General features: G+C 41.0%; 1 protein-coding gene across 1 annotated transcript in view; it reads right to left on the bottom strand.

Moving 5' to 3' along the window:
* The window catches only part of DYNC1LI1 (dynein cytoplasmic 1 light intermediate chain 1), a 39,646-nt gene extending 19,071 nt beyond the window's left edge, over positions 1-20,575 (bottom strand). Inside the window, exons 1-4 of the mRNA XM_019536392.1 lie at positions 20,421-20,575; positions 20,230-20,303; positions 6,642-6,758; positions 2,319-2,549 (exon numbers count right to left, since the gene is read on the bottom strand). Of these exons, the coding sequence (XP_019391937.1) occupies positions 2,319-2,549; positions 6,642-6,758; positions 20,230-20,303; positions 20,421-20,518 (520 nt within the window). The 5' untranslated portion in view covers positions 20,519-20,575. The remainder of the gene's footprint in view (positions 1-2,318; positions 2,550-6,641; positions 6,759-20,229; positions 20,304-20,420) is intronic.
* Between the last annotated feature and the right edge of the window lie 5,019 nt (positions 20,576-25,594).

Here is a 25,594-nt window from a genome sequence, read left to right on the forward strand (position 1 = left end):
GGGGAAGAAGGCATGGCCCAGCCTCAATCTAGTCATGTTAAGGGAAGGAGGCATGGCAGGGACTCTGACCCATTAAAGGGCTTGGGAATTTGACAGCAGGGAAATGTGGTCATATTAATGGCCACTGCTCCCCCACTGCTAAAATTCAGCTCAGAGCCCTGTGGGCTAGATACTATGGGTCTGCTGGCCACATTTGGCCCATAGGCTGGTACTTGAGCACCCCTGCAGTAAATAATTTAGCATAGCATACTTCTAGTTTCTAGCAACTTAATAGCCGTGGTCCATTTCCTCAAGGGCATATCATAGCCCTCAGACTTGACTGAGATCAACTGCTATGATTTAACCTTGCTTACATATAATACTGAAGGATCTGTATTTTAAATATTCTTCTCCCTCTTTTGATAATTCAGTTTTCCTCAGACTAAGAATGAGTTCAGCAATCCCTGTATGGAAACTACTACTGCAACCCAGAGTTATTCTTTTCAAAGTTAGATGAGGAGTAACTTAGTGTCAAAACATGCACTTGGTGTCAAAACAGTCATTTATATTTGAACAATCTTGTGCTTCGTATATTTGAAAGTTCTATGTGCACATCTACGCAGTTTTGTATACACTTCTCTCTGTAGTAGTACAAGAGTTCAAACACTGAGTAAAAATACTTCAGCCCTAGATCATGATATACCCAAAACAGCTATTCTACTGATAGAATTTCAGACCCATTTTGTCCAAGGAAGATACAATCAGTCACTTGACTGAGACAGAATGTGCCTGTATACTGCCTTTTAAGACTAACAGCATAAATCTAAGTTGTATTATTTGAAGCAGATGTTTACCTACATACAGTTTTGAGGAGCAAAGCTTTTAGAAAGGTTTCATTGTTTTTTTGTTTTGTGAAAGGGAAGGAAAACAGAGAAAGTTACTGAAGCCAGGAGGCATTTTAACACACCTGAGGTAATATAAAAACCAGAAAATTAGTGTCACAGGGCAGGGGCCCAGGAGCAGCCGTGATCTCTCCTGGCATCCCCTACTGTGCCAAGTCAGCAATCAAACACCCTCGTTCTCGCCTGCCACATCTTTGATGGTATCCGTTTTATAAGGGAGGCTGCCTCGTGTCCCTTTGGACATGGTGCTCTTATTTCCTGGCCTCTATTCGGTATAGATTGATTTGGTGCACCCAGCCTTATGGGTGATGCGTGATTCCTACCACCCCTTATACCACGCCCCAAGCCTCTCAGATGTACCGGACATTGTTGAGTCAAATTACTATTGCCCACGCCCTTGTGGACGCCCTCCGGGCTTGTCTTCTCCTAGTGGCCCACACTGGGGCCCTTCTCTGCGCCCTCATCCACACTGGGGCTTCCCTCAGTACTCTTGCCCTCTCCGGGGCTTCTCACAAGCACCCTCTGGGCTTCTTGTCGGTGCCCGCACTGGTGCTCCTCACAGCTGGGGCTCAGGTGGCCTTAGCTGTGCCTGGCCCCCAGACCTCCTTCTCGGGTCTATAATTCTTTTCCGGCACAGGCAGCCTAGGCCTTACCTGGCCCTCAATCCAGACTGCTGTGCCCTCTCTGGCACCAGGAACTCCCATGCTACTGGGGAGCTCCTAGGAGGCCTCCTCCAACCCCTTATAGCCTCACCCCCCCACCCCAGATGGGGTCTGCCGGCCACATTTGGCCTGTAGGTTGGTACTTGAGCACCCCTGCAGTAAACAATTTAGCATAGCATACTTATAGCCTCACCTGGTCCTCCAGTCTTATAAAACTACCAACAGAAAACTCAAGCCCCTGGGCTACAACATAATCTCCACGCCATCCAGCTAATCATTGTTCAAAACCCTACCAGGGCTCGCTCCACCCATTCCTCAAACAGAAGCTGCTCAGGCCATCTGGCTTCTATAGGCTGCAATATTCCAGCAGAGCTCCTTCACCCTTCGATGTTAACAGGGAACTGCCTGCTTGGCCTCAGCCTAGGCTGTTTATATCGGCCAGGCCCTGCCCCCTTCTGGTCAGCTGACCCCTGTGGTTGCCCCAGCAACCAGCACCTGTCCTTCCTAGGAGCAGGCACTTCAGTGCCCTGTGACAGTTTTGTGAAAGGGAAGGAAAACAGAGAAAGTTACTAAAGCCAGAAGGTATTTTAGAACACCTGAGGTAATATAAAAACCAGAAAATGAGAAAAATTAGAACTGTAGCGTTCCAAGTCCTAATTTTACTAAGTTTCCAAAGCATGCAAGAGAGACTGAATCAGAACAGAAGTTAACTATTCCAAAAGGTCATTAAGTACCACTTGACTTCAGTTTTCCCCCACACTTTCCAAACACTCACACTTTTGTTCCATTTCTTTAATTTCTTCCGGAGGAATTTTTAATTTGTCAATATGCTCTCTTACAACACTCGCCCATTTCTGTAAAGAATCCAGTGCAGTCCAAGGCCTAGACATGTCAACCACCAGCATAACCAGAGTGTCCTTTAGAGAGCTAGCCTCCATTGCAAATTTAAGGAGTCCTTTATGATATAGGTCACCATCCAAGATCCACACATTGCATCTTGTTTGATCTGTAATAAAAAAAAAAAAAAAAAGAAAAAAAAAAAGACAATATGGTTTTTAGTTTACATTTTAAGAAAAGAAGCTTTATTCAGCAGACTGTTTCTAAGTATTTTAAAATTGTGCTCATTCTAATTTCTGGTTTTGGTCTCTTCCCCAGAAAAGGCTGTATAACACTCAAGGAAAATAACCTACCAATACAGAATGGGCATGAGGGAGATTTTAAACTAAGTAACTTCTAGACAAATTAAGATACATTTAAAGTGGGCTTTTTTCCTTAATAAATAAGTTTTTGTAACCAGATACCCAAAGAAGTTAAAACCCACCACAGTCAACGTTTGAACTATTCTGCAGATTCAAAAAGTTAGTACTCATAGCATTAGTGGGAAAGAGTGCTTCATTCTCAGCACTCAATATTTTAAGGTAAGATCAGTGGTTCCTAACCTTTTTAGGCTCGAGGCACCCCTAGATAAACTCAGCTATTTGTCAGTCCCAGGCCCCTCACTGTAGTCTTCCGATCGTATCATCTCTGTGCAGCAGTCTGACATTAGCTCAACGTGTTAGGTAATACTAACAAAGATAGTCCTTGCTGACAGAGATGCTCCTTGCTGGAAAAGTCCTAACTTTGCTATGGTATGATAGCATTTAGCACGTTTTACTGCTTGAATGCTCAGATGCTAGTGATTTAAGCACAGTTAACATGTCCTAAATGTAACATCTGACAAGCCCCTTACAGACCTCAATCCTTCCAGCCGACACCATCCCTGCATCTCTCCCCCACCCCAACTACATCAGATCACAAGATGTTTGGGGTCTCCCTGCAAATCCTTCTAACCTTCTGTCTGCTTCCCAGTCTCTCTCCATTACTTTCATCTACCATACATATCGGCCTTCATCTCCAATTCTGACAAACTCCCTTTCCTCACGTGATAAACCCTACCCTCCTCTTGCATGTGCCACCTCTTAATGCATAATATCTCACAAAAAGGACACAATGCAATGGGACAATTCCCCTTCCCTTGGTTTCCCCTCTTTCCCTTTTTGTAACTTTTACCATTGGCTGTTATTCTTTTAAAAACATAAACAAACAAAAACCCCTTACTTGCCTTAGTAAACTAATCTCATCTTTCAATTTTTTACACTAATCCCCACTCCCTTACTTAACCCACTTAAAGTGGGTCGCAAGAACACTTGAAAGTGTTGTGAGCAAGTCCCAGAAAGATGTGGGAAAGCATGGGTTTCCCTCAGGAGGCTGGCAGCATTCCAGCCTGTAAGGAGCTGCTTAAGGCAACTGGAGGCAATGGGCGCACACAAGTCTGCATATGCACATGGCCAGGATGCAGCCAGGTAGGGTCATGGGGGCAGCCCCAGCAGCTGGATGCAGTAAGTGTATGAGAAGTGGGGGTTGGAGGTCCAGGTCTTGGGGACTGTCTGGTAGGGGTGAGGGGTGGCCAGGTGCCAAGGTGGGGAAAGAGGCACCTACTCCTCCAGCAGGGGAAGGGGGCAGTAAGGAGCTATATAGCTAGGCTGGTGGCACTGGGGTTGGTGTCCATACTTGCAAGGGCAGAACACCCAGGAGACTCTGCTGGGAGGGGGAGAGGGAAGAGCTGTAACCAGGCTGCCTGGCTCAATACAGGAGCCCCAGCCCAGGGCAGAAGCATGCCACAGGCCTCCCCTCCTCCCTCCAGCCCATGCTGGAGCCAGATGCATTCCACAGCCACCTGCATAAGTGGGATCTGTGGCAGCCACCATACTCTGGTTCCAGCAGGATGAGAGCAGCTGGAGGCCCCTTCCATCAGGGCAGGTTGGGGAGTGAGGGGTACCAGCAGGGCCAGGGAGCTGTGGGTTAAGACCGGCCATCAATGTTTTCAAATGGGTCCTGGCACAAAAAAAAAAAAAAGGTTGAGAACCACAAGTGCTAAGCAACTTCATTAACCTCCTACCAACTTTTCTTTGCCACAATGCCTACAAACTAATTTGATGGCAGGTAGGCTGCTAACGTGCTAAACTAAATACCCACAGTTCTGATAAGCATCTAACTGTTTTCATGCATGTCATTTTTTGTTTTTGTCTTGCAGAACAAACTCTTAGCTTGTAATAAGACAAAGCTAAGATAGAATTCAGGAAGAAACTTATTAGGACACACAAAAGGCAACAATACAAGTCTCTTTAAGTACATTAGAAGCCAAAGACCTGTCAGGGAGTCAGGTAAACCTTTGGAAGATCAAAGTGTAAAAAGGGGTGCTAAAGGAGGACAGGGCCATTGCCGAGAAACTAAATACATTCTTTGCATCCCTCTTTAGTGTGGAAGGAGTTAAGGAAATTCTAAATCACCAATTCACTCCTCTCTAGGGACAAGTCAGGCTGATTCAAACTGAGGTTTAAATATGAGGTCATAGAGGAAACTGATAAACTAAACAGTAGCAAATCACCAGGGCCTGATGGCACTCACTCTAGGGTCTTAAAGGAGCTCAGATCAGAAATTACCAAACTCCTACCTGTAGTATGCAACCTCTATTGCTAAAGATACCTTTAGTACCAGAGGACTGGAGGTTGCCAAATGTGACTCCCATATTTAAAAAAGACTCTAGGCTCTACAGGGAATTATAAGCCAGTAAACCTAACTCCTAGAAACTGGTAAAAACAATAATAGAAAAAACCTGTTCAGCACATGGATAAACATGACTTGCTGGGGAGGAATCAAAGCAGCTGTAAAAGGAAGATCATGCCTCACCAACCTAGAGTTCTTTGAAGGTTTCAATAAGGAGGTGGATCAGGGCAATCCAGCTGACATACTATATTTAGACTTTCAAAAAGCCTTTGACAAGGTCCCCCTCCAGAGGCTTTTAACTAAATTAGGTAGCTATGGGATTACAGGCGATGCACACACATGAATTAGAAATTGGCTCCACAATAGAAAGCAAAAAAATAAAAAACAAACAAACAAAAAGAATAAGTGGTCAGTTTTCAGAATGCAAAAGTAATAGTGGGGTCCCTCAGGGATCTGTGTTGGAACCAATGCTGTTTAATATATTCATAAATGATCTGGAAAAAGGGGGCAAGTAGTGACATGGGTCAATTTGCCAATAATAGTAAATGTCAAAAGAGAAACTAAGTAATTATTTACTCTTACAACAAGAACTAGGGGGTTACAAAATGAAATTAGTAAGTAATAAGTTTAAAACAAATAAAAAGTTTTCATACAGTGCACAGCTCATTGTCACCAGATGTTGTAGAAGCTGACAATTCAGCCAGATTCAAACAAGGACAGAACATATTCAAGGAGGAAAGGGACATCAGTAGCTATTGAGTATGGGAGTCAGGAATACAGCCTCTGAATTAAAAACTTCCTAGAGCAGAGGTTCTTAAACTGTGGCTCGTGGACCATGCTACTGGTCCACAGAAAAAAGTGACCCAAAGCTAAAGCTGACAAAACATTACACCTGACTTCCCAGAACTTTGCACAAAAAAAAACAAGCACATCCATCACATTAGAAAGGCAGGACTACTGATATTAAAATAGAGTTGTGTGCTTTGATTTGTAGAGCAAAAAAAGGTTTACTAAGTGTTCCGCCAAGACCTTCAGCAATTTTCAAGTGGTCTGAAAAAAAAGTTTGAGAACCACTGTCCTAAAGCTTAAGTGTTAGAGGCTGCAAGTTAGAGGGAAACGGAGAGGAGGAAACAGGACACCCTGGTCATACCCAGTACACTCTCCCTTTCAGCATCCACTCTGCCACTGTGAGATGTGGGATACTGGGTCCATCTTGTGCATTAAGTGGCAATTCTTATGCTCTTATGGATTTTGATCCTTTTGTGCAATACCTAGCACAGCTGAGTTCTGGGCCTTAATTAGGGCTCACAGGATATCTGTATTGCCATAGCACCCAGAAGACCCACACTATTCTATTCTTGTCTCACTCTATTTCTCACCTAAAAAGAAGCCAAACAATATATATATATTATAAAGGAGTCATGCAAAAACCCCTTTATCTGGGCTTGGATTTAGACCTATCAAAAAAGTAAACAACCAATCTCTTATTACTAGACTTTTCAGCCACTCTGGAAGCAAGATATCAACTATTATAGATTCACATGATACCTACCATCTCTGTCTTCATCATGCACATTTAAATATAGATATTCCATTCCTCTTCCTTTCTTGTAGTCCTCTATTCCTTGAATTTTTCCTATTAGACTAGTTTTGCCTGCTCCATCTTCCCCTAGATGAAAAAAGAAAGAAATTAATACACAATAAGGGCTCTCGTTTGTCAAAAAAAAAAAAAAAAGAAAAGGGTAAATAACCACACGGATCACTCAGCTGAAGACAATCTGAAAACACTGGTATTGGGTCAACCATTTCTTTTATAAAATGTATGCACCACTGTCCAATATTAAACAGTAATATTTACATCATGTCATTAAATACCTATAGCTTGCATGAAAAAGCATTTCTACCATTTGATGTTTAATATTACACACTGAAAAGTTAGCAAATTTTGGTTACTCCTACACATTTAAGTGACTATTTGAAAGGTAAGAAGAGTTCATTTCTACAGAGCAATATGTATTTCATGCTCCTCTAACACCAACCTGCAACTGAAATAGAGAAAACTTTGGGGGCTGAAGTTGCTTTTTCTTGCATTCTAGAAAGCCTACAACCTTGGTGTCAAGCTTAAAGTCAAGTGAATGCTATTTCAAATAATATGGAATAGTAGGCAACGACATAGCACACAATAACATGGCTAGTTTTTTGTATCTTCGCCTTGCATATATAAAAAAAAAAGTCTCCAGTCTTACAAGGCCTAGGAAGGAAGGAACCACTGTTTTAGACTACAAAAGTATAAGTGTGTGCCTACCATTCTTCAAGCCAAAAATATTAAATTAACCTTGATATTTATTATTATTATGACCAAGATTAAAGTGTTTAGGTATATGTACAGCACTAATAAGAATGATACCAGACACCCTAATATACTAAGGTGAAATTAGGGAGAATGCTGCTATACATCTCACTTCCAAAAAAGCCCTAAAGAAATTAACACTGCAACATGACCATAACATTAAGAGTTAAATCTGAGTGCTGCCAGCAATTATTTTCAACAAACTTCAAGGAGTACAATAATACAAGTATACACAGTTAGAGCCAAATTGAGATACAGACATAATGTAAGGATTTAACACTCTCACACTGTGTGCATCTATACATGCGTTTTACTGCAGAGCTGACTAATTAGGTCTGCAATAAAGCATCACCATCCACACATGCATCAGTATTAGGGTACAGTAAAATTAACTCTGCCATAAAATAGTAACTAACTGCAATTAAATGTTCCTGCGGACAGTGACTGCTAGGTGCAAGTTGCACTCAATCAGTCCAGCCAGCTGGGGACCAGACCCCCTGCTCCAGCCAGCCCCACCACTGCCACCTGAAGCCTGGTGCCTGACCCCCCCACCCACAAATGACCCTGCCAGCCCAGGGCTGCTTCACCCTAGCTCTAATTGCTGCAGTCCCAGATGCATGTGTAGATGCGACATCCAGGAGCGATTAACATTGGCACAAACTGCTCCAGAGTTTATTTCATTGCCGTAATAGCATGTGTAGATGCACCCACTATGGTCTAAAAGCATGCTCGCAGAAAGTTATAAGCAGGTATTCAAGTATAGAAACAGTTTGAGAATTCCAAGTGCTACCTAGTTATAAAAAGTTTGGTACAAGTACAACAGATTTTTCAAACTTGCCATATACCATGAAGATTTATTAGTCTTGAAGAATTTTAGGAACTATTTTTACCATTACTCTTAAATACAATTTCTTTTTCAGCAGGTCTATAAATAAACTTCAACAGAATTTTACAGTTACATTTCTAATCCACACAATAATTTAAAATTGTATTTTTGCTGCCTTTATTATTTAAAAAGCGATTTCAAGTTAACCCCAACCTCTCACTTGGAAATTAGTTGTATGATGTTCCTAGTTTTAAAATTCAGAGAGGGTGTTTTTGCGACAGGAAGATTAAGAACTAAAAAAAAAATCCCTGCTTACCTAATTACAGTGATATAGTAGATTTTGGCCATGTTTTACAAGATTAATCTTTTGGGATGAAAGAAGCACGAGCGGTTTTTTTTGGTTTGAAAAAAAGAATTGAATCTTATATTTTTTATGAACTCAAAATGCCACAGCATAGGCAATTTTCCATTGCTTCTAAGTTTAGCACAATAAGAGCTGTTGCTCAAAGTGCAGCACACTTTTTACAACTTAAAAAAGGAAAAAGAAAAAGCATATTTTTGTTCTGGGATCATTTCTTTTTTTGGTTGCATAGTCCAAGCCAATAGTTACAAGTTACATATACAAGATGTCCGTCTGCTACAGTTCAAGCTTTCCTTAGTATGTGAATAAAGTCCCCAGAGCTGATCTTTGTTTCTAATTTCAGCCGAGTTTCCTAAAATTGTTATCTATAAACAACTTGAAATAGCAGCTCTTAAAATCTCCCAATATACAGGGTGCTTAAGTGAACACCAACTATTGCCAAATTTCTTCAAATATTAAATTTTTGTAAGGATACAGCTTCACTTGCCTCAGCCAAAGTAACTCACAGCTTAAACAGTAGCTATAATGAAATCTCTTAAAAAGTGAGCACAACCCAAGCTCAGGGCTAGTCAGAGCTGCAGCAGTCACCTGCCCTACACCCTACCCTGTACTCAAACCTCAGGATGCAACCCTCCCCCCCACATTCCAAATGGGGAAAAAACCCTCATCTTGGAATCAAGTAAACACAGTAAGTATCGTCTTGCTGGGAACTATATTAAAAGCCTTTTATATCAGGGGTTTTCAACTTTTTAAATAAGTGTACCAAAATCGAAGTGGGGGGGGCAGAGAAGAGAGGTGAAGCATTGGCTACACAGCGTCTGCATGGCCCCGCTCACACCACCCCAGTCCCACTCCTGTGAGGCAGCCGCATAGGATGACAAGACTACCCATGTCTGCCGCCACGTACCTCCTGGAACCATTCAAAGTACCACCCCCTCCACCCTGAGGTATGCGTATCCCTGGTTGACAACCCATGCCTTACATCATTACCACCACCAGCATAGCTCATTTGCAAAACTAACTGAGGAACAGACAGATTAAAAAATAAATACTGAGTTAAGGGTAGTTTCCCTTCCCTCACCCTCTCAAGAGGGTCAGCTTTTCCACCATAACTCATGTGCATCTGCTTCTACCCTGAGGAAAGCAGACAAAACCATTACTGTCAGCTGGTCCACAGTAGTAGCCTCTCCTTTGAACTAGCTATAAAAGACATTCATGCCTTAAAATAGCTATTTTTACCCTTACAAAGTTCTTCAGAACACTACTTTCCATGTTATGAAGATTTGTGTTCTGAGCTACACCCTTTTCCTGAAACTCAGTATTAACATTGTGGAGATAAGCTTTAGGCAAATTGGGTTTTGTCTGGTCTGTTCCCCACCCCCCTCCTTCCTTAAAATTTTTGGTTTTTAATAGATACAGAAGCGTGAAATAGTCGGTACATTTTCTCCACATTAAACACTATGGTCATACACCATACTGAAATAAATAAATTAATGGTTATGATCTTCTAGCATAGAAGTTAAAACTATTTCTCACTTTTCCGCTTTGTACTCCTTCCTACCTTTGTCTTGGCAGACTCTCAAATGTCCACCCATCTGAACTAGCACAAATTGGAGGGTGAGTCATAAGAAATAAACTTGTGTAATGAAATCATATTTACTGCAGGGCATCATAGAAGGTAACTCCCAGTTAATTTAAGAGGAGGAGGAGGTAAATACATCTCTTATATAGTGTTTTAGTTACAAAGAAGAAAGCATTTTCAATTTACTGAATATTTTTTTTTAAAGTGTGCAACTACTAAACACTTGTACTAGTTTTTAATAATACTTTGTTTTTTACGTTTTACCACTTAAGATCTCCACGCCAAGTGATATTTGAATGTTTTCAGGTAAGCTATATTAAAGTAACCTGAATATTTTGGGTGTAAACATACAGCGCATTTACCATTGGAGTAAATTAACTACTCCAAGATAACAATGAAACAGATGCAAGGTGCACAGCTTTACACTGGCATAGATCACTCTACTAGTGGGCACAATTACCCTCATTAAAATGAGAAGTTGCTATACACTGCTATTAGTTCCACAAATGTACTGGTTGTATCCACCAGTCTATTTGCATCCTTGACTGCAAGACTCCTTTCCTGATATCTAGCAGTCAGGCACTGCAGTCAGTTTGGGAGGGCTAACTGCATCTGTTCCTTAGTTTATCCTGATTTTGTTCTGTTATGGAGTAAATTTACTATTTCGTAGTGATCATGTCTCTTCACCATAAGGGTATCTTTTTCAAGTTTTGTTTATGGTCGCTCGAAGCGCTTTAATTTGCGCACAGAAAACCCCCTGCTTTTTTACTTCAGTCACAGTTCTGACTTTCAAGTACTCTTTGGGATAAATATAACGAACCAACTGCAAATGGCTAGCTGTTAATGCTTCCAAGGATCAATACACAATTTAAACAGTGTCTGTCAGCACCCTTTTAAAATACTGAAAAAGATATGAAACTTGTTAAATTACACAGACATAAGAACATTTCAGGGGGAAGGAAGAAAGAAAGAAGAATCCATATAAATTTCACAACTGTGGTGTGTAACAACAGGATTGTAACATCTTTTCTAGCACTCAAAAGAGTATGGAAGGCTCAGAGTATTTAGGGTTGCATCTCAACACCTTGCTTGAAACATTTAAAAAACCCAAATCTGCTTTAACACTTCTAATCCATTCGTAAAAGCTTCCATGATGCTGAAGAAACAAACAAAAAACCTCAACAGGCAGAAAAAACAAAAAGCAAAAATCAGAAGCAAATATCCCTTTTTGTTCTGGCTAAATTATTTTCTGTCCTTATATCGAGTAGTGGACTGACCATGAAGTTTCAGTAAAATGTCTACAATGCTTGAAAGTGTAGAACATTTCAATTAACATGAAAGAACAGGAGACAGAACAAAAGGTTATTTGGGAAACACGTGCTACTCAGTAATTGGAGGAGGAGGAGGAGAGGGAGGTGGAATCTCACTAGTAATATCATATACAGAGATGTGTAACCTGCCACAGAGGGAGAGGGGGAGGTACACACACACCTGCCATAAAAGTGATATTTGTCTGAAAGAAGAAGCCTTCATGAGAGGAAACACCAATTCAAATTAATCCTGAGGATGCAAATATTAAAAACTAGCATTTTGGTGATTTACTAGCAATTATTACTGCACCTCTATGGGCATCCTTCCTATGGATAGTATGGTGCATTTTGTTATATTTCGCTCATGTAGACCTGAGCAACAGCCCAACCCCCCTCCCCATTTTTGTTTAATAAGGAGATTGCAAGATACGCTTTAACTTTTAAGTTGGCCAATCAGGACTTGCTCCTCTACTTAGTTCAACTTTATAAGCAATCTGAACTCCCATCTGCTACAGCAAAAGCTGCCCATCTGTTCAAATTAGAGCAGAGTTGAAACAGCTGGTCTCCTGAATCAGTTTCCCCCCTCCAAAAAAAAATTAAATCAGTACTAGTAAAACAGTATTTTCTTCATCTGCAAAGCTCGCACTTAGTAAGACCAGACTCCATCTCTAAGAGAAGAAATATTCTCTCTCAGTTTTTGAAGAACTGAGAGGTACATAAGCATTATATGTAGTTCAGAAGTTAGGAAAGACGAATTGGCTTTCCAAAGATCACAAAGCAAGTTAGTAACAGAATGAAGAACCTTTGGGGACATGTCCACTGGAAACCACACTAATTGTCTGAAAGGATCAGATGTTGCAGCAAACATTGACAGAAAAAAATCCCAGAAACTGGAAGTAAGGCATCTAATGGAAGGAGAGTCCTATATATGAAACTGAAGGTTAGGATGGATTTACATTCTAATCCTAGTGCACAACACCCCATCCCCTCACCCCCTCCTTGCTCTTGTACAGAAAACTAAAGAGTTCTCCCTTACTGTGAGGCATCTCCAAGTCAGACCTCAGAGTCCACATATGTCAAACAGCAATAATACTATAAATTGCATTTGGAACCTAGATGTTGCAGTGATGGCAACAGAAATCTGATAGTTAATGATATTAGGTATCAATGTATGATTTACACTAAATCTATACTTTAACAGTAAAATTGCATGATGATAAGTATAAGTGAAGCTACAGAATAATGAAAACTGAACAAAAGAAACAAAGATGACAAGAGAATAGCACAACTGTTAGTATATACTATGTTGAAGCATCTATGTTGGACAACTGTCTAATTTTAACATTAAAGCCAAAGGGCATTTCAAAATGTCCTTTTTTGCCCAGTCGCTCCCAATTTATACTCAGTCCACTGCTTCCCTTGCTCAATTCAAATTCAGATTTCTGCTTTCTAGATATTCTCTGTCCAAGGTGCTATTTACACTGCGCTACAAAAGTAAAACCTGCAAAAAAAAACCCCTTAAAATAAGCTATGTGCAATTCTACCAAATGCTCTAGACCAGAGGTTCTCAAACTGTGGTCCACAGACCACTACTAGTCCACAAGCTCCATTCAGGTGGACTGCGGAAAGGTTGTGGAACAATTGAGAATATCTGTACTTGTAAGGCAAGACTACTGATGTTAAAATACGAGTTGTGCACTTTGATTTGTAGAACAAAAAAAGTTTAAGTGATCCACTAAGACCCTCAGCAATTTTCAAGTGGTCTGTGTTGGGGGGGGTGGAGTTTGAGAACCACTGTGCTAGAGTACAATATGCAGCATCCTTAAAATGTAGCAGAGCTTCATTTTGCAACCCTCATCAGGTGCAACTGTACAGCAGGGTCACTGATGTACAATACCACCAGGGCCTGTCTATTTAGAGAACGTAGCCAGACAAATGCACTTAGTTATAAATATGAAGTGAAACTTTAATCAGAATAATTTTTGAATTATGACAATTATCAAAACTTTGGTGGAAAAAAGTAATGACAGACAAAAAAAAAAATCAAATCGTGTATTCAAAGGACAAGTCTGAATTATTAATAAATCATCTTAATCCGAAACTTAAATGATCTGTGCTTATTTCTCTCTGCACAATGAAAACATGAACACAGTTGGATTCTCTCATTTTTATTTACAATTCACAAAAAAGGGTGCTAGCTTGAACAATGCCTTCTAACTCTAAAAGTTTCTGAAATCTCATTTTAAACTACCACTAACTTTGCAGTCCATTTTACTAATCACAGTGAAAAACCATTTTAATAGAAGAGCACAAGTATTTTCAAACTAAATGATGCATTTTAGGCATTTGTCAGGAATGAATGACTATAATGAACCCACCCGTATTTATTTATTTGATTTATATGCCACTCCAAGAAGGGCTTAGGGAGGTTCACAATAAAAGGCATAACAACTAATCCTGCCACACCACAGTTGTGAAACTATATAGATTCTTTTTTCTCCGCTGTGACATTTTCTTAGGATGCCTTTGTAATTTAATAAGTTCCATTTTTTTTTTCAGTATTCTAAAATGGTGCGGACAAGTTGTTTAAATTGTGTATATAATAAAAACAAAAATAGGTAGCAAAACTGTAACAAACTCCCTGGACCACACCACAGCTTAACTTTGCTTGTCAACCGCCTACCCAGATAGAGATGTCTAGGCTCAAGCAGGCCACAAGGGAAAGGAAGTCTAGAGCAGTGGAGCTACTACCGGGAACCTCATCCCACATTTCTGCCATGCATAAGGTTGCTCTCAGCTGACCTTAGGGACAGAAATAGAAGACAAGGGGCCACTTTTCTTCCTTAAGTGCACAGGACCCAGGCCATTTAGGGCCTTACAGGTGAAAACCTGAATGGCACCCAGAAAGCTACTGGGAGCCAGTGCAGACTCTAGAGTACTGAAGCAATTTACTCCTGGAGACCAACCCTTGGCAGAAGAGAGATTGCTGCATTCTGCACCAACTGCAGCTGACAGACAACCATCAAGGCTAGCCCCACATTTTCTTGAAGTTGGCTTCCAAATGTAACAAGTCTCACTTTCAATTTCATTTCTTCACTAGTATGAAATTATTAGAATTAAAAATTTTATCTCCTGCAATATCAGTAAAATTAAACATGAGTTAAGCTTCTCACAGGAGAAGTGTGCATGAAAGGGACAGTTGGATAGGTTACCAAGGCTTTCAGTTCAAAACAGCTTATATTAAATATGAAGATTGAAAGCTTCAACTCAAACCCATTAAGTTGTAGAGCAACTAAAAAGTGGAATTTCTTTAGGAAGAACAGGGCAAAGCAAGCCACTTCACTCATTGGGTAGGTTCTAGTTACCCTTCATATCAGAAAGTTCCCACCAAATTTGGCCTTGTATGGTTCTGTCCCATCTTCATCTTTAACAGCCTTCATGTTACACATAACCAGAATCAGGAGTAAACTCAGCCACACTGGTTACAGAACTATTTTCCTTCCTCATTTGTTGTCTGCTATTCTCTGCTCCAGCTTAGCATTTACCGCTTTTGTTACTTCTTCCTTGCTATAGTATTTCACGTACCCTGATTATATGCCATTTTTGTTATTAAACTACAACAACAAATAAAATTGATAGTCTTGCAGGTTTCACTGTGCTATCATAGGTTTCTTCAGAACAGCAAGTGAGCCACTGGTAGGGCAGAGGAAAAAGGCCTTACAACCCCTCCAACAGTGAGAAATAGAAACCAATAAAAACATGCTATATACACCACGCTAAGTTCTGCTGTTGGCAATATTCTACATGACAGAACACTAGAGTTAATTGCATTTAAATGATGTTTAGCAATACAACCCCCCCCCCAAAAGTTTTGCTTATGCCGTCTTTGTTACCAAGACCTAAGAAGCATTTCATTTTATGCATTTTTCTGTTCATTTTTCACATCTAAGGGAAATGGTGGGAGTTGGATCTTGTCTTCTAGAAGAGAGGACTTAAACATCATGGATGATTTCAGAATCAATAGGACTATAATGCCACATCATCAGAAGTGAGCTAATTTCTATTCTCACTGCTTAAAGTGTAATTTTGATCTCAGAAAAACCATGTTATATATTTCTAAAACCAAGTTCTCCAACAAAGTCAGGATGATGAAAAAGCAAGCTAAGTTTCCTAAAACCTTCCATGCTGCTATATATTTAACTAAAAAAGAAAACCTGGATACAAACTTTTGCCACTTCTTGGAAGGTTATTTTCAAGGGAACTTTATGCAGGGAATCAAATACTTTGTCCACACAGCAATTACATTAGTGAAAAAACAGTTAGCAAGGACTTCCTACTGCTTGTAGAAATAAGAATATAGATTAGAAATATACAAGGTATCACATCATTATGAAATCTTGCTTTATAGAAGGCCTTTAAATCGGAAGCTCAATATCGTCTGTTATTTTTAACATGATTCCACAACCAAAATTAAGGTTTGATGCGACTTGCACATTCTATAAAATCACTTCACATGCAAGTTCTGAATAAAGAGATTACAGATAATTCACCTAATCCACACTTTTACTCTTGGGAAAGAAAAAACCCCTCAAAAACAAAAAACCAAGAATACACAAACCCATTTCTCCAGATTACATTTGCTGTATTGAAGTTACCTCTTCTTAAATAGTTGGGTGACTTGCAATGAAAGAATGCAGTTGAAGTGATTGTACATGAAAACACATTAGATTATGTAACCTGACTAAAGAATTTAAAAATAGATGGGCATAAATTTATGAAAGAACTGTTTTATTATTAATAATAATAATCTAGCTTCACCCACAATTCCAGAAGGCCTGGGTATTCTAGGGAAGGAATCTCAGATGTAAAACTGGTTCTGAAAAGGAACAGCAAATAGCTGAAGACCACCAGGAAAGAAAATGGGACCAGAAAGTGCTACGATTTGTTACAGCGCTATTCCTGGACCTTAGTTCCTTCTTTGCCTCTTGCTAGACTACATACATTTGTGGAAATTGGGAAAATACAGGTATTCAAAAGGTCACAATCAGAAAGAAATTGTACTGTTCCTATGAGTGGGATGTCTATCATCATGTCCAACCCAATCTTTCTTCTGCACAATGAGACATTACTGTACCCCTTTGTCATCCTTCATCACAGATCCACCTCTGAAACTAGCTTCAATACCCATAATCAGTACTTAAAGAAGTAGTAAGATGCATTTTAATGCGATTTAAATCAAACTTTACACATGCTCCTAGAGTTCAGAATCACAAACTCACTAAGCATTAAAAATTTAGTTCCTTCACTACTGTTAACAACTTTCCCAAGCAGCAGCAACATTAAAACAGCTCTGTTTTAGACTTAACCTACATTCTGAAGGTTTAATTTTGCAATTATAAGATTTTAAACAAAGCTCTATGATGTGTGAAAACCCAGTTCTTGCACTAGCCAGGAGTTTACTTGCCACTGGAATTTTCAAGCTGGTGCTGAATACAGCTTACGACTCTTTGCCAAATATTAGGTTTTAAGGTTAATACCCAACTGCAAAAAATGGGACACCTCAAATCCGTTTCAGTTTACAGACTGAAACAGCATGGTTCATACTATTCTCTCTGTATTGAAAGTGAAGGATTCGGAGGGGAGAAGGGTTGAACTGGAGGGAGTATCTTGAAGTTGAGATTAAGTTACGGTGGTATAGACAAGCATTGTAAGCACCTGAAGGATTTATTGTGGTTAGGAATAGCCAACAAGATTTCAGTGAAAATATTCTGCAGATACTTAGAGAAATTTAAGTGAATGATAACCAGAGAGGAAGAAGTTACTTAGTTCCCTCACAGATAAAAGGGGCTTTTCAGTTCTTTTTATGCATACTGGAACAGCTGTATACGCTACTGCTTGAATCCAGCTTCAAAGTTCGCTGGGTAGTAATAATCTGAATCTCTGAACTAGGATTTACAGTACTCTGTAGTTAATCAATATGGAGAGGGTGAAGGCAATTCATATCGGTAATAAATAGTTTCTCCCTCCATTCAGTGTTTATACTGCACTATACCATAGAAGACAAAAGCCCTCTCATAAAACTCAGTTCCTCTCACAACCACACTGTTCTGAAGATGATAAAGGTTAATTCCATTACTGAACCAAACAGAGGAAATGCTAGTCCAAGCAGACACTCCTCTAGGTATCTGCAGGGAGCAGGCAGAGACAGCATTAGGCATGCCCTGCTCTCCATACAGCAAGAGTTGGCAATTAGCTCTCCAGAAGCCTGCTACCAGGAGAAAACACAACCATCATAATAGTAATTCTCTGTTCGGTCATTATAACATTGCCTGTAGAACAGAACGTGTCTAGACCACTATGGATTATACAAACACCACCCTAACTTTCAGAATTATAGAAAAATACCAAAATCTTCATAAAACAAACCAAAGGCTCACTGAGTGAATTTAAGAGAAATGCCAGCTGTCCAACGCAGCAGCTGTTGTTCAGTCAAGCACTATACTCAGCTTCATCTCATAAAATAATGCTTCTTTTTCGAAAGTCAATACTGAACGCACAGATGCTTCAAGAATCCCTGAATACAGGACAGCCACATTTATAAGAGTGTGCTGCATAAAGATGAACAAGAACTTTTATCAGAGACAGAACAGTGCAACTGATACCTCCTCAACTGTTTCTACATTTGGCTTTTCAGTCTTTCAAGGTCTCAAATTATTCTTATTTTAGAATTTACTGAAAAATAATTAAATATCTGAAGAAACCATGTCATACATTAACACTAAACAAGCTCCCAGAAAAGCCAGGCATGCAAGTAGAAACAAAGCAGTTTCATTTTCAAGCCTTAGGCAAGTGAACAAATCTGTTTTGGGAAATGACTGAACGCATCCCAGTAACTTCTACACATTAAGACGCACACAAAAAAGTTAAACACTGCATCCTTCTTATTGCAAAAAAAACTTCCGTAAGTTTGCAGAGAGCAATCCACAATATCTGCTGCTTTTTGGTTTACTAACCCACTTCATAAAAAGCAGAGTAAAGTAATAAGATAGTGGTCAGTTTTATGGTTGGTATTTTAGGAGTCTTTGGGAAACCAACAAAAATTGCATGCTAAGACTTGCCAGAATTTTGAGTAGCAGCAGAAGCAAACTATGAGCTATTAACAAAGGATGAGGAGTCAGAAATGACAAGCACAGAACAGTGGAGGTCACTGCCTATACCTGCGTCTTGCTCATCTGGAGCATCCTGGTGTCAACAAAATACAGGAAGCTTAGTCTGCAGCAACACGAACTCCAGATAAATAAAAAATGCAGAGGTCACAAACACATGTTTAAAAACTTAACCACTGAAGGTACTATAAGGTTAGGATTCTCACTGTGACTTTACTCACAGGCCTCTCTGCATCCCTAATACTAAATTTCTGGCTCTACCTAGAAACCTTAACAAGAACTAATCTTAGGGAAAAAAAAAAAAAAAAAAGAGCATGAGTTGGGCATGAACAAGCTAGACCAAGTGTGAGTTACGGGAAAAATTAAGCTTTTGGACCTCTAAGAGCCCCAAAACATCCCAGGAAAAAATGCTGCAGTGTTCAGTCAATGTATGTTTTGTTTGCTTTATAACTAGAATACAGAAGAACTTGGACCTAGGGGACAAACACAAAAGTCTCCTACAATACAATTATATTTAAATAAGAAAAAAAGGAAAAATCAAAACAGTTCTTCATATAATTCCATAATGTGTTTCCCTCCCACCCCCTGTTCTTAGAAAAACTCTGATATTCAGCATACAGAAAGGTACCTGCCCAGATATTAAGACACAGAAAATAAGGAGTGAAAACATGGATTAAACCATACCCCATTTGGAAAGCTCCCTCCTGCCATTCCAACCAACTATTCAAAAAGTTTGTTTGAGTTTCTTATAAAAAAATGACAGGAGAAAAAACAAACAAACATGAGTGCCTGAAAAGAAAAACCAAGCTGTTAAAGAAGAGAGCAAAACAAAAATAAAAGACATTGACACTAAAAGCCCTGCTTGCCTATGCCAATACCATAATCCAGGGTGCAGTGGAGGGAAAGAGGAGGAGGCAGACCCAAGAAGAGCTGGGGAAGCAATTATTAGGGACTGGATAGGGCTTCAACTGAGGGAGTACACAAAGCAAGCCAGGCACAGGGCCCAGCAGAAGAGGCTGTTACAGCATCTAAGGTGCCCTAAGGGTCCCAGGAGCCTCAGGGATGCCTTGACCAGGTAACATACAAAGGGACAGATCAAAAATTAATGTTGCCTGCACCGAGCCCAGAAAAAACATCCTTATATAGCATTCACCACCCCCCCCCGACCCCAGCTCCAGAAATGGGAAGCTGATTAACTCAGGGAGAAAAAAAAGCAAGACCCACTTTCTTCTGAAGACAGAAAGTCTCAATAGGGCTCAGTAGGGCAGGAGGCAGACAAGGTCTCCACCCAGGTCTTAGCCTCAATCCACCAGAACGGGTTTCCTGTCGGGTCTTAATACCTCACCACCCCCTTGGCCTCCTGCACACAGACCCCGCATTTGTGATACCTCTCCCTGCCCCGCCCAGCTCGGACAATGAGGCAGAGGGACACGCGGACGGCGTGGCGGGGACCGAGATGCCGCAGCGCCCACAAGCTCCGCCCGTCCGTGGACAGATGGCGGGGCGCAGGGACCGCCGCCCTCCCCGGCCCGCCCCGCGGCTCACCCAGCAGCAGGACGCTCTTCCCCGAGGGCAGCTTGGAGCGGGAGCGCGTGGACACCTCGCTGAGGATGCAGGACCTGCGGCGGAGGAAGAGGGGGCAGCGCGGTCAGCAACTGGGCCCCGCTCCACGCAGGGCGGGGCCCGCTCGAGGGGGAAGGGGGAGGGGCTGGCTGTTAGCGGCCGCCGGCAATTACCAGAGGTTCTGCCCGTCGTCCTCCTCGCCGCCGGCCCGCAGCTCCACGGCCTGGCTACTGCCGCCGAACGAGCCGGCTCTCGCCGCCGTAGCCGCCATCTTCGCTGCTGCTCCGGCTGCCGAGCCGGGCCCCTGCCCCGCCACTGCCCTGCCGCCGCCGCCTCCTCTTCCTTTCCTCCTCTTCACTGAGAGAGACACGGCAGCGCGAGGGACCCGGATGTTGGGAGCCAGGGGGCGGGGCTTGCGGGCGTTGGGGAAGCCCCGCCCCCTCCGTCCCGGCCAGTGACGGAGTGCCCCCCCCGCGTGCCTCGCCCACCTCGTCCGCAGATGGGAGGAACTGGCCACGTGACGCCCGCGTGCGCCACGCACAGGTGTGCGCTCACCTTCTTGCCTCAGGAGTGAGGAACGAGGCTCTTGCCGCCAGAGGTCTTGGGTTGGTGCTCCTGGCTTCGGGGCCGCACTGAGGGAGGGAGGGAGGAAGGAAGGAAAGGAGGACGCTAAGGGTCTAGTCGCCCATTCCTGCCCAGGAGGGGCCTGCCTGAGCGCTGTGACGGTGGGGTCCTTTGCCTCTGGTTGTTTCTCTTGAAGGGCCAGTAGGACTGTCGCTGTGGTTCACCCCCACAGCTCCCAGCCCCAAAGGCAACAACGGTGGGCTGGAGGACTGCAAAGGGGAATGGAATAATGAGGGGAAGAAAAAGCTGGTCGGATCTGGTTCCCTCTCAGCATCCCTTCTCTGCCCATGTGTGGCCCTAGAGACTGGACAGGATGGACCCAGTCAATGGCCATTCTTCTGCTAAACTATAAACCCGTTGCTCTCATTTGCCCTCTACCTTTTTCTTTCCCTGGCTAGGATGAAGGTGCTTGATACCCAAAAGCTTGTTTGACCTTTCTCTCACTTAGGTCAGTTGGTTCAATTAAAAGATTTGATGTCTCTCAGTAAAATGCTCTTAAATCTAAGAAAACAATGTGGGGGAAAGGTAAAACACAGGTTTTCAAGGACCTATTATAGCTGGCTTGCTATTTGTTAGTGGCTTTTAACATATGAAGAAAGTGGCCTTGGGGGGGGTCCAACATGTAGGATCATAGGAAATGAGGGCTGGAAATCATCTGGTCTAGCCTCCTGCCTGGTGCAAGATCATTCCTTGCCTGAACTTATCCTAGTCAAGTGTACCAGTTTATCTGCGAGGATAAACACAGGCAGTTGTTGATGAGGCAAGCAAGTAGGCATCTGTGCCAACTTCACCCAGATGTGCTGAGAGAAGGAAATGTCTGCCTGGGTAGTAAAGCAAAATCCGGAAATACAAACCATCTTAAAGTATTCAAAGCATCAAACATTTTCTTACTGTGAAAAGGGTCTTAGAACCATGGGCACTATAACAGAATGGGGAAACACCTCCCTGATTTTTTCCCACCTGCCCAAAGGTAACATGGATATTTCCTGGACTACTTCTACCAGACACAAAAAAGTAGAAGTAGCAGAATAAAAAAATGAATAGTACCACTCCAGGGAATGCTGAGTACGTATATGTCCTACATACCCTCCCTCCCTACTTAAAAGCAGTTTTTAAAGATATGTTTGTAATTCTTTCTGAAAAAGTCTTTTTAGTTCAGTGTATTTACTTAAGTTAAAATAGATGCTATCAGTAGCACACAATCTTTTCTTTCAGTCTATATGTCCTATCAATAGTTTTCCAATGCTCTGTAGCTCCACCTGTAACCTTTTTCCCAGTTAATGTTATGATGGAAATTGGATAATGTAGCTGAAAAATATAGAAGCCAATAGTCATTCTTTAGATGACATAAAGATACATTTCCTTTTTGGAGTGATATATCTGAAACAACAAGAACCAAAATAGGCCTTTCCCCAGTGCGGTTAAAAGTAGAGCTATTCGGGCAGAGGGTTTTTGCTGGGGCTGAATTAAAATGCAGGGGCTGGGCATGTAGGCAGATGCAGTCAGAGATTGATAAAGAAAAGCATCTGGAAAGTCAAGGACACAGCAAAAGGAACCTCTGATCCTTACAGAAAACTAAGATGTTTTTGGGCAGTGTTAGCTGGAAAAAAGCCTTGGAATTGGAAGCAAAGAAACTGCCTCCTGTTTTCTGGGAAAGAGAACCTTGGATACATTTCTTTATAAGACAACAACTGCATCAAAGATGTGCCTAATCTATCATTTATTTCTCCTAATTGAAACAGATCTCAAATGCTGACTAACTTCCTGGGTCAAAGGGGTTAATGATATACTTAATGTGATTTTAATTTAATTTGAAAAGCATATTCCAAGCTGCCATTTATTTTGGTCTACAATTGTGAGCTATTTATGTTGCTTTCCTGCTGAGAAAGTGCATAATCTTTACAAGCCCAGGAGTTACCTGCTTACAAGTTTCCTGATTTGAATGTAGATGCTGGAAATAATGAGAATTGTGACTGCTCGGTCTTTCCTATTATTTTAAACCAAATGTGCTGTATCATGTTGTGCGTATGGTATTGAAATATCTTGAGCTGCATAAATGCCTTCTGCCTAGGATCTGCATAGTATACAAAATTTTAAATAAGCATTCCACTGCAGAAAACTAAGAAAGAGACAAAAGGTTGAAATAAAAATATATAACTGTGCTGGGGAAACGTATGGTGATGACGATGACGAAAAAGAGGGTGCTTTAAGAGTGAGCTGTAGAGATGCTGCTGTTGTTCTGCTCTTCTGTTTTCATGTAGACCATATTATTTTCTAAAAAAATATATCTGATGACAGCAGACCTGCCAAATCTTGTTCACTATGAAAGAGAACCCACCCCTTTTCCCTCCTCCCCTGCACCCATTCATTCATTGATGATTTTTCTTAAGGTAGCTTTTTACTATTTCATCTACTCTTAATGGAGGATTTTGCCATGTGTTTTCATGGGGATGTTTAAAGACCCACTTATACCTTTCTGAAATGCCTTTTGTTCAAATTGTTAAGGCTTGCCAGCCCCGATGATGGTTGTCTGGCATATTTGCTTCCTTTTCCATGTACAGACACAACCCATTTTATGTCTTCCTTAGTAGCTGCAGAAGAGAATTTTAAAAGAGAAATGCTTGGTCATTGTGCAGTCTTAAATCAGTAGGAGATCTAGACTGAAGCAAAACAGTGACAGAATCAAGCCCCCAGCAGCTGTTTCATTCTGGTATAGAAATCTTTGTGAATAGTCAAGATTCTTGTTACACAGAGATTGCTTTCCACAGTGCGGCCTATACTGTCTACAGCCCTGCAGTGTGAAGAACAAACATGGTGAAAACTGGGGGAGGAGAAAAGGAGAATAGGAGATTGTTTCCCCCATATGTCTGTCCTCTCTATAAATAAAATAATATTCTGTGTGGCAAAGGGGAGTGTACTTGGTTATTAAAGGGATGGAGCCTTTCAGTATTGCCTGTTCCCTTGAGATAGTTACAAGGAACATTACAAGTAATGCTGTTTCTGAAAAATTAAAGGTCTGATTTTCTACTTTCCCACATGTCCTTCAGTTATTTACCCGTGCAACATAAATACAGTATGAGGCTGCATTTCTTTATTTCCATTAATTTATTTATTTTTAAAAAGGGAAGTTTGCTCTGTTATTTGTGTCTTCGCATGTTGAATAATTGAAGAACATTAATAAAAATGTGTGATTCTTAAAAATGTCATAAGTTTGAACAATGATTAGTTATCCGAAATCATCCAATCAGGAACCAGGAAAAACACATATGTGACTACTTCTTTCCTAAGACATCAGATCTGGACTTCCAAATCTATGAGCCACTGTCTGGTATTATCACTCTGTGTGTGGATTCCATCTATCCCATCTTGGCATTTGTAAAGATTGCAGCTTTTGATTAAGTGCTATGCTGCTTGTAGGACACCACATTCACACAGGGGGTTAATTACACAGCACAGATACCAAGTAGTCAAAATTAAGAGAGTATGAGCAACCTTCAAGTTGAAATCTGTGACACAAGCTATTTGGAGAATTCTTAGGAATAACACAAGGGATATGTTCATAATAAACATGTAATACATCTTGCAAAATTCTGAGCACTTCCTAAGAGATGCTGTATACTTTCAATTCTCACTAACATCATTGAACCTTGAGAACTTGGTATTTAACCGGACTGAACTCCTTAACAAGAATATTCTCAATACTATATTGGCATCCTTATCTTAATTTAATTTATTTAATTTAGTGAGTCTGATAGCCTTTACCCATTAAAACCAATTCCATTTCTGTTCCAGAAGTTCTGTTTTGTCACTTGTTTGTTGGCAGATCTATTTTGCTATCAATAAAACAACCTTTGATATATGTTTGTATGTTTACATTAGCCAGTATGTCCCAAATGTTATTGATCTCTGAACCTCTATCCTTTCCTTCTTAAGAGTCTGTTGTCTAAACCAGTCATCTCCAAACTTTTTTGATCACGCACTCGCTGAAGGGTCAGTAAAATATTTTTGAGCACGCATCCCAATATATGTATATTTATATAAATATAAATAGAAGTTCTAATATTTTCTTCCCACACCCCAATGGATCATCTTGCGCACCTCACTTTGGAGACCACTGGTCTAAACCACTGATGTTTTATGGAGCTTAAAAACTTTCCTTCAACTTCTGTGTTGGTAATTGCTACTTTAATGCAGTGATATGTTGTCTCATGGTGAAGATATTCATGGCAATATTTCCCCTTGATTTTGTACGACTAATGCATACTGCATAGCCACTAGGAACACAGTCTTTTGGGGTATTGTCTACACCATGTCCCCAGTACTCTCAAGGAAGAGACATGCTCTGGCATGTTATGCCATCTGCTCCCAATTATACATGCCAAACCCAGAACACAATGGTGAAGTTTTTCCACAGGCCTCTGTCTAGTAGAGTCAAGTGGCCATGTGGGTTGCTTTCAATTTGGAAGTTCCAAATTGGTTTTCCCACTGTATTTTCAAGTTTGGTACAGGTCAGCAGGTTGTGTTCAGGAGCATCACTCTCCAAGAGCACGGGATGTGGTGTAGACGTACCCTAAATCCTTAGTAAGACAAAACTGCTTATTCATATGTACTCTCAATACGACATAAAAAGGGTGACTGCTTAGTGCAGACGAGATTGTTTTGGGCCTTTCTACAATTTTATGTGTGTGGGGTAAGGGGAATAAGGAACTTTGCTCCTTTTGTT

This window comes from Crocodylus porosus, unplaced genomic scaffold (assembly GCF_001723895.1).
Source record: "Crocodylus porosus isolate Cpor-Errol unplaced genomic scaffold, CroPor_comp1, whole genome shotgun sequence".
Taxonomy (NCBI): domain Eukaryota; kingdom Metazoa; phylum Chordata; order Crocodylia; family Crocodylidae; genus Crocodylus; species Crocodylus porosus.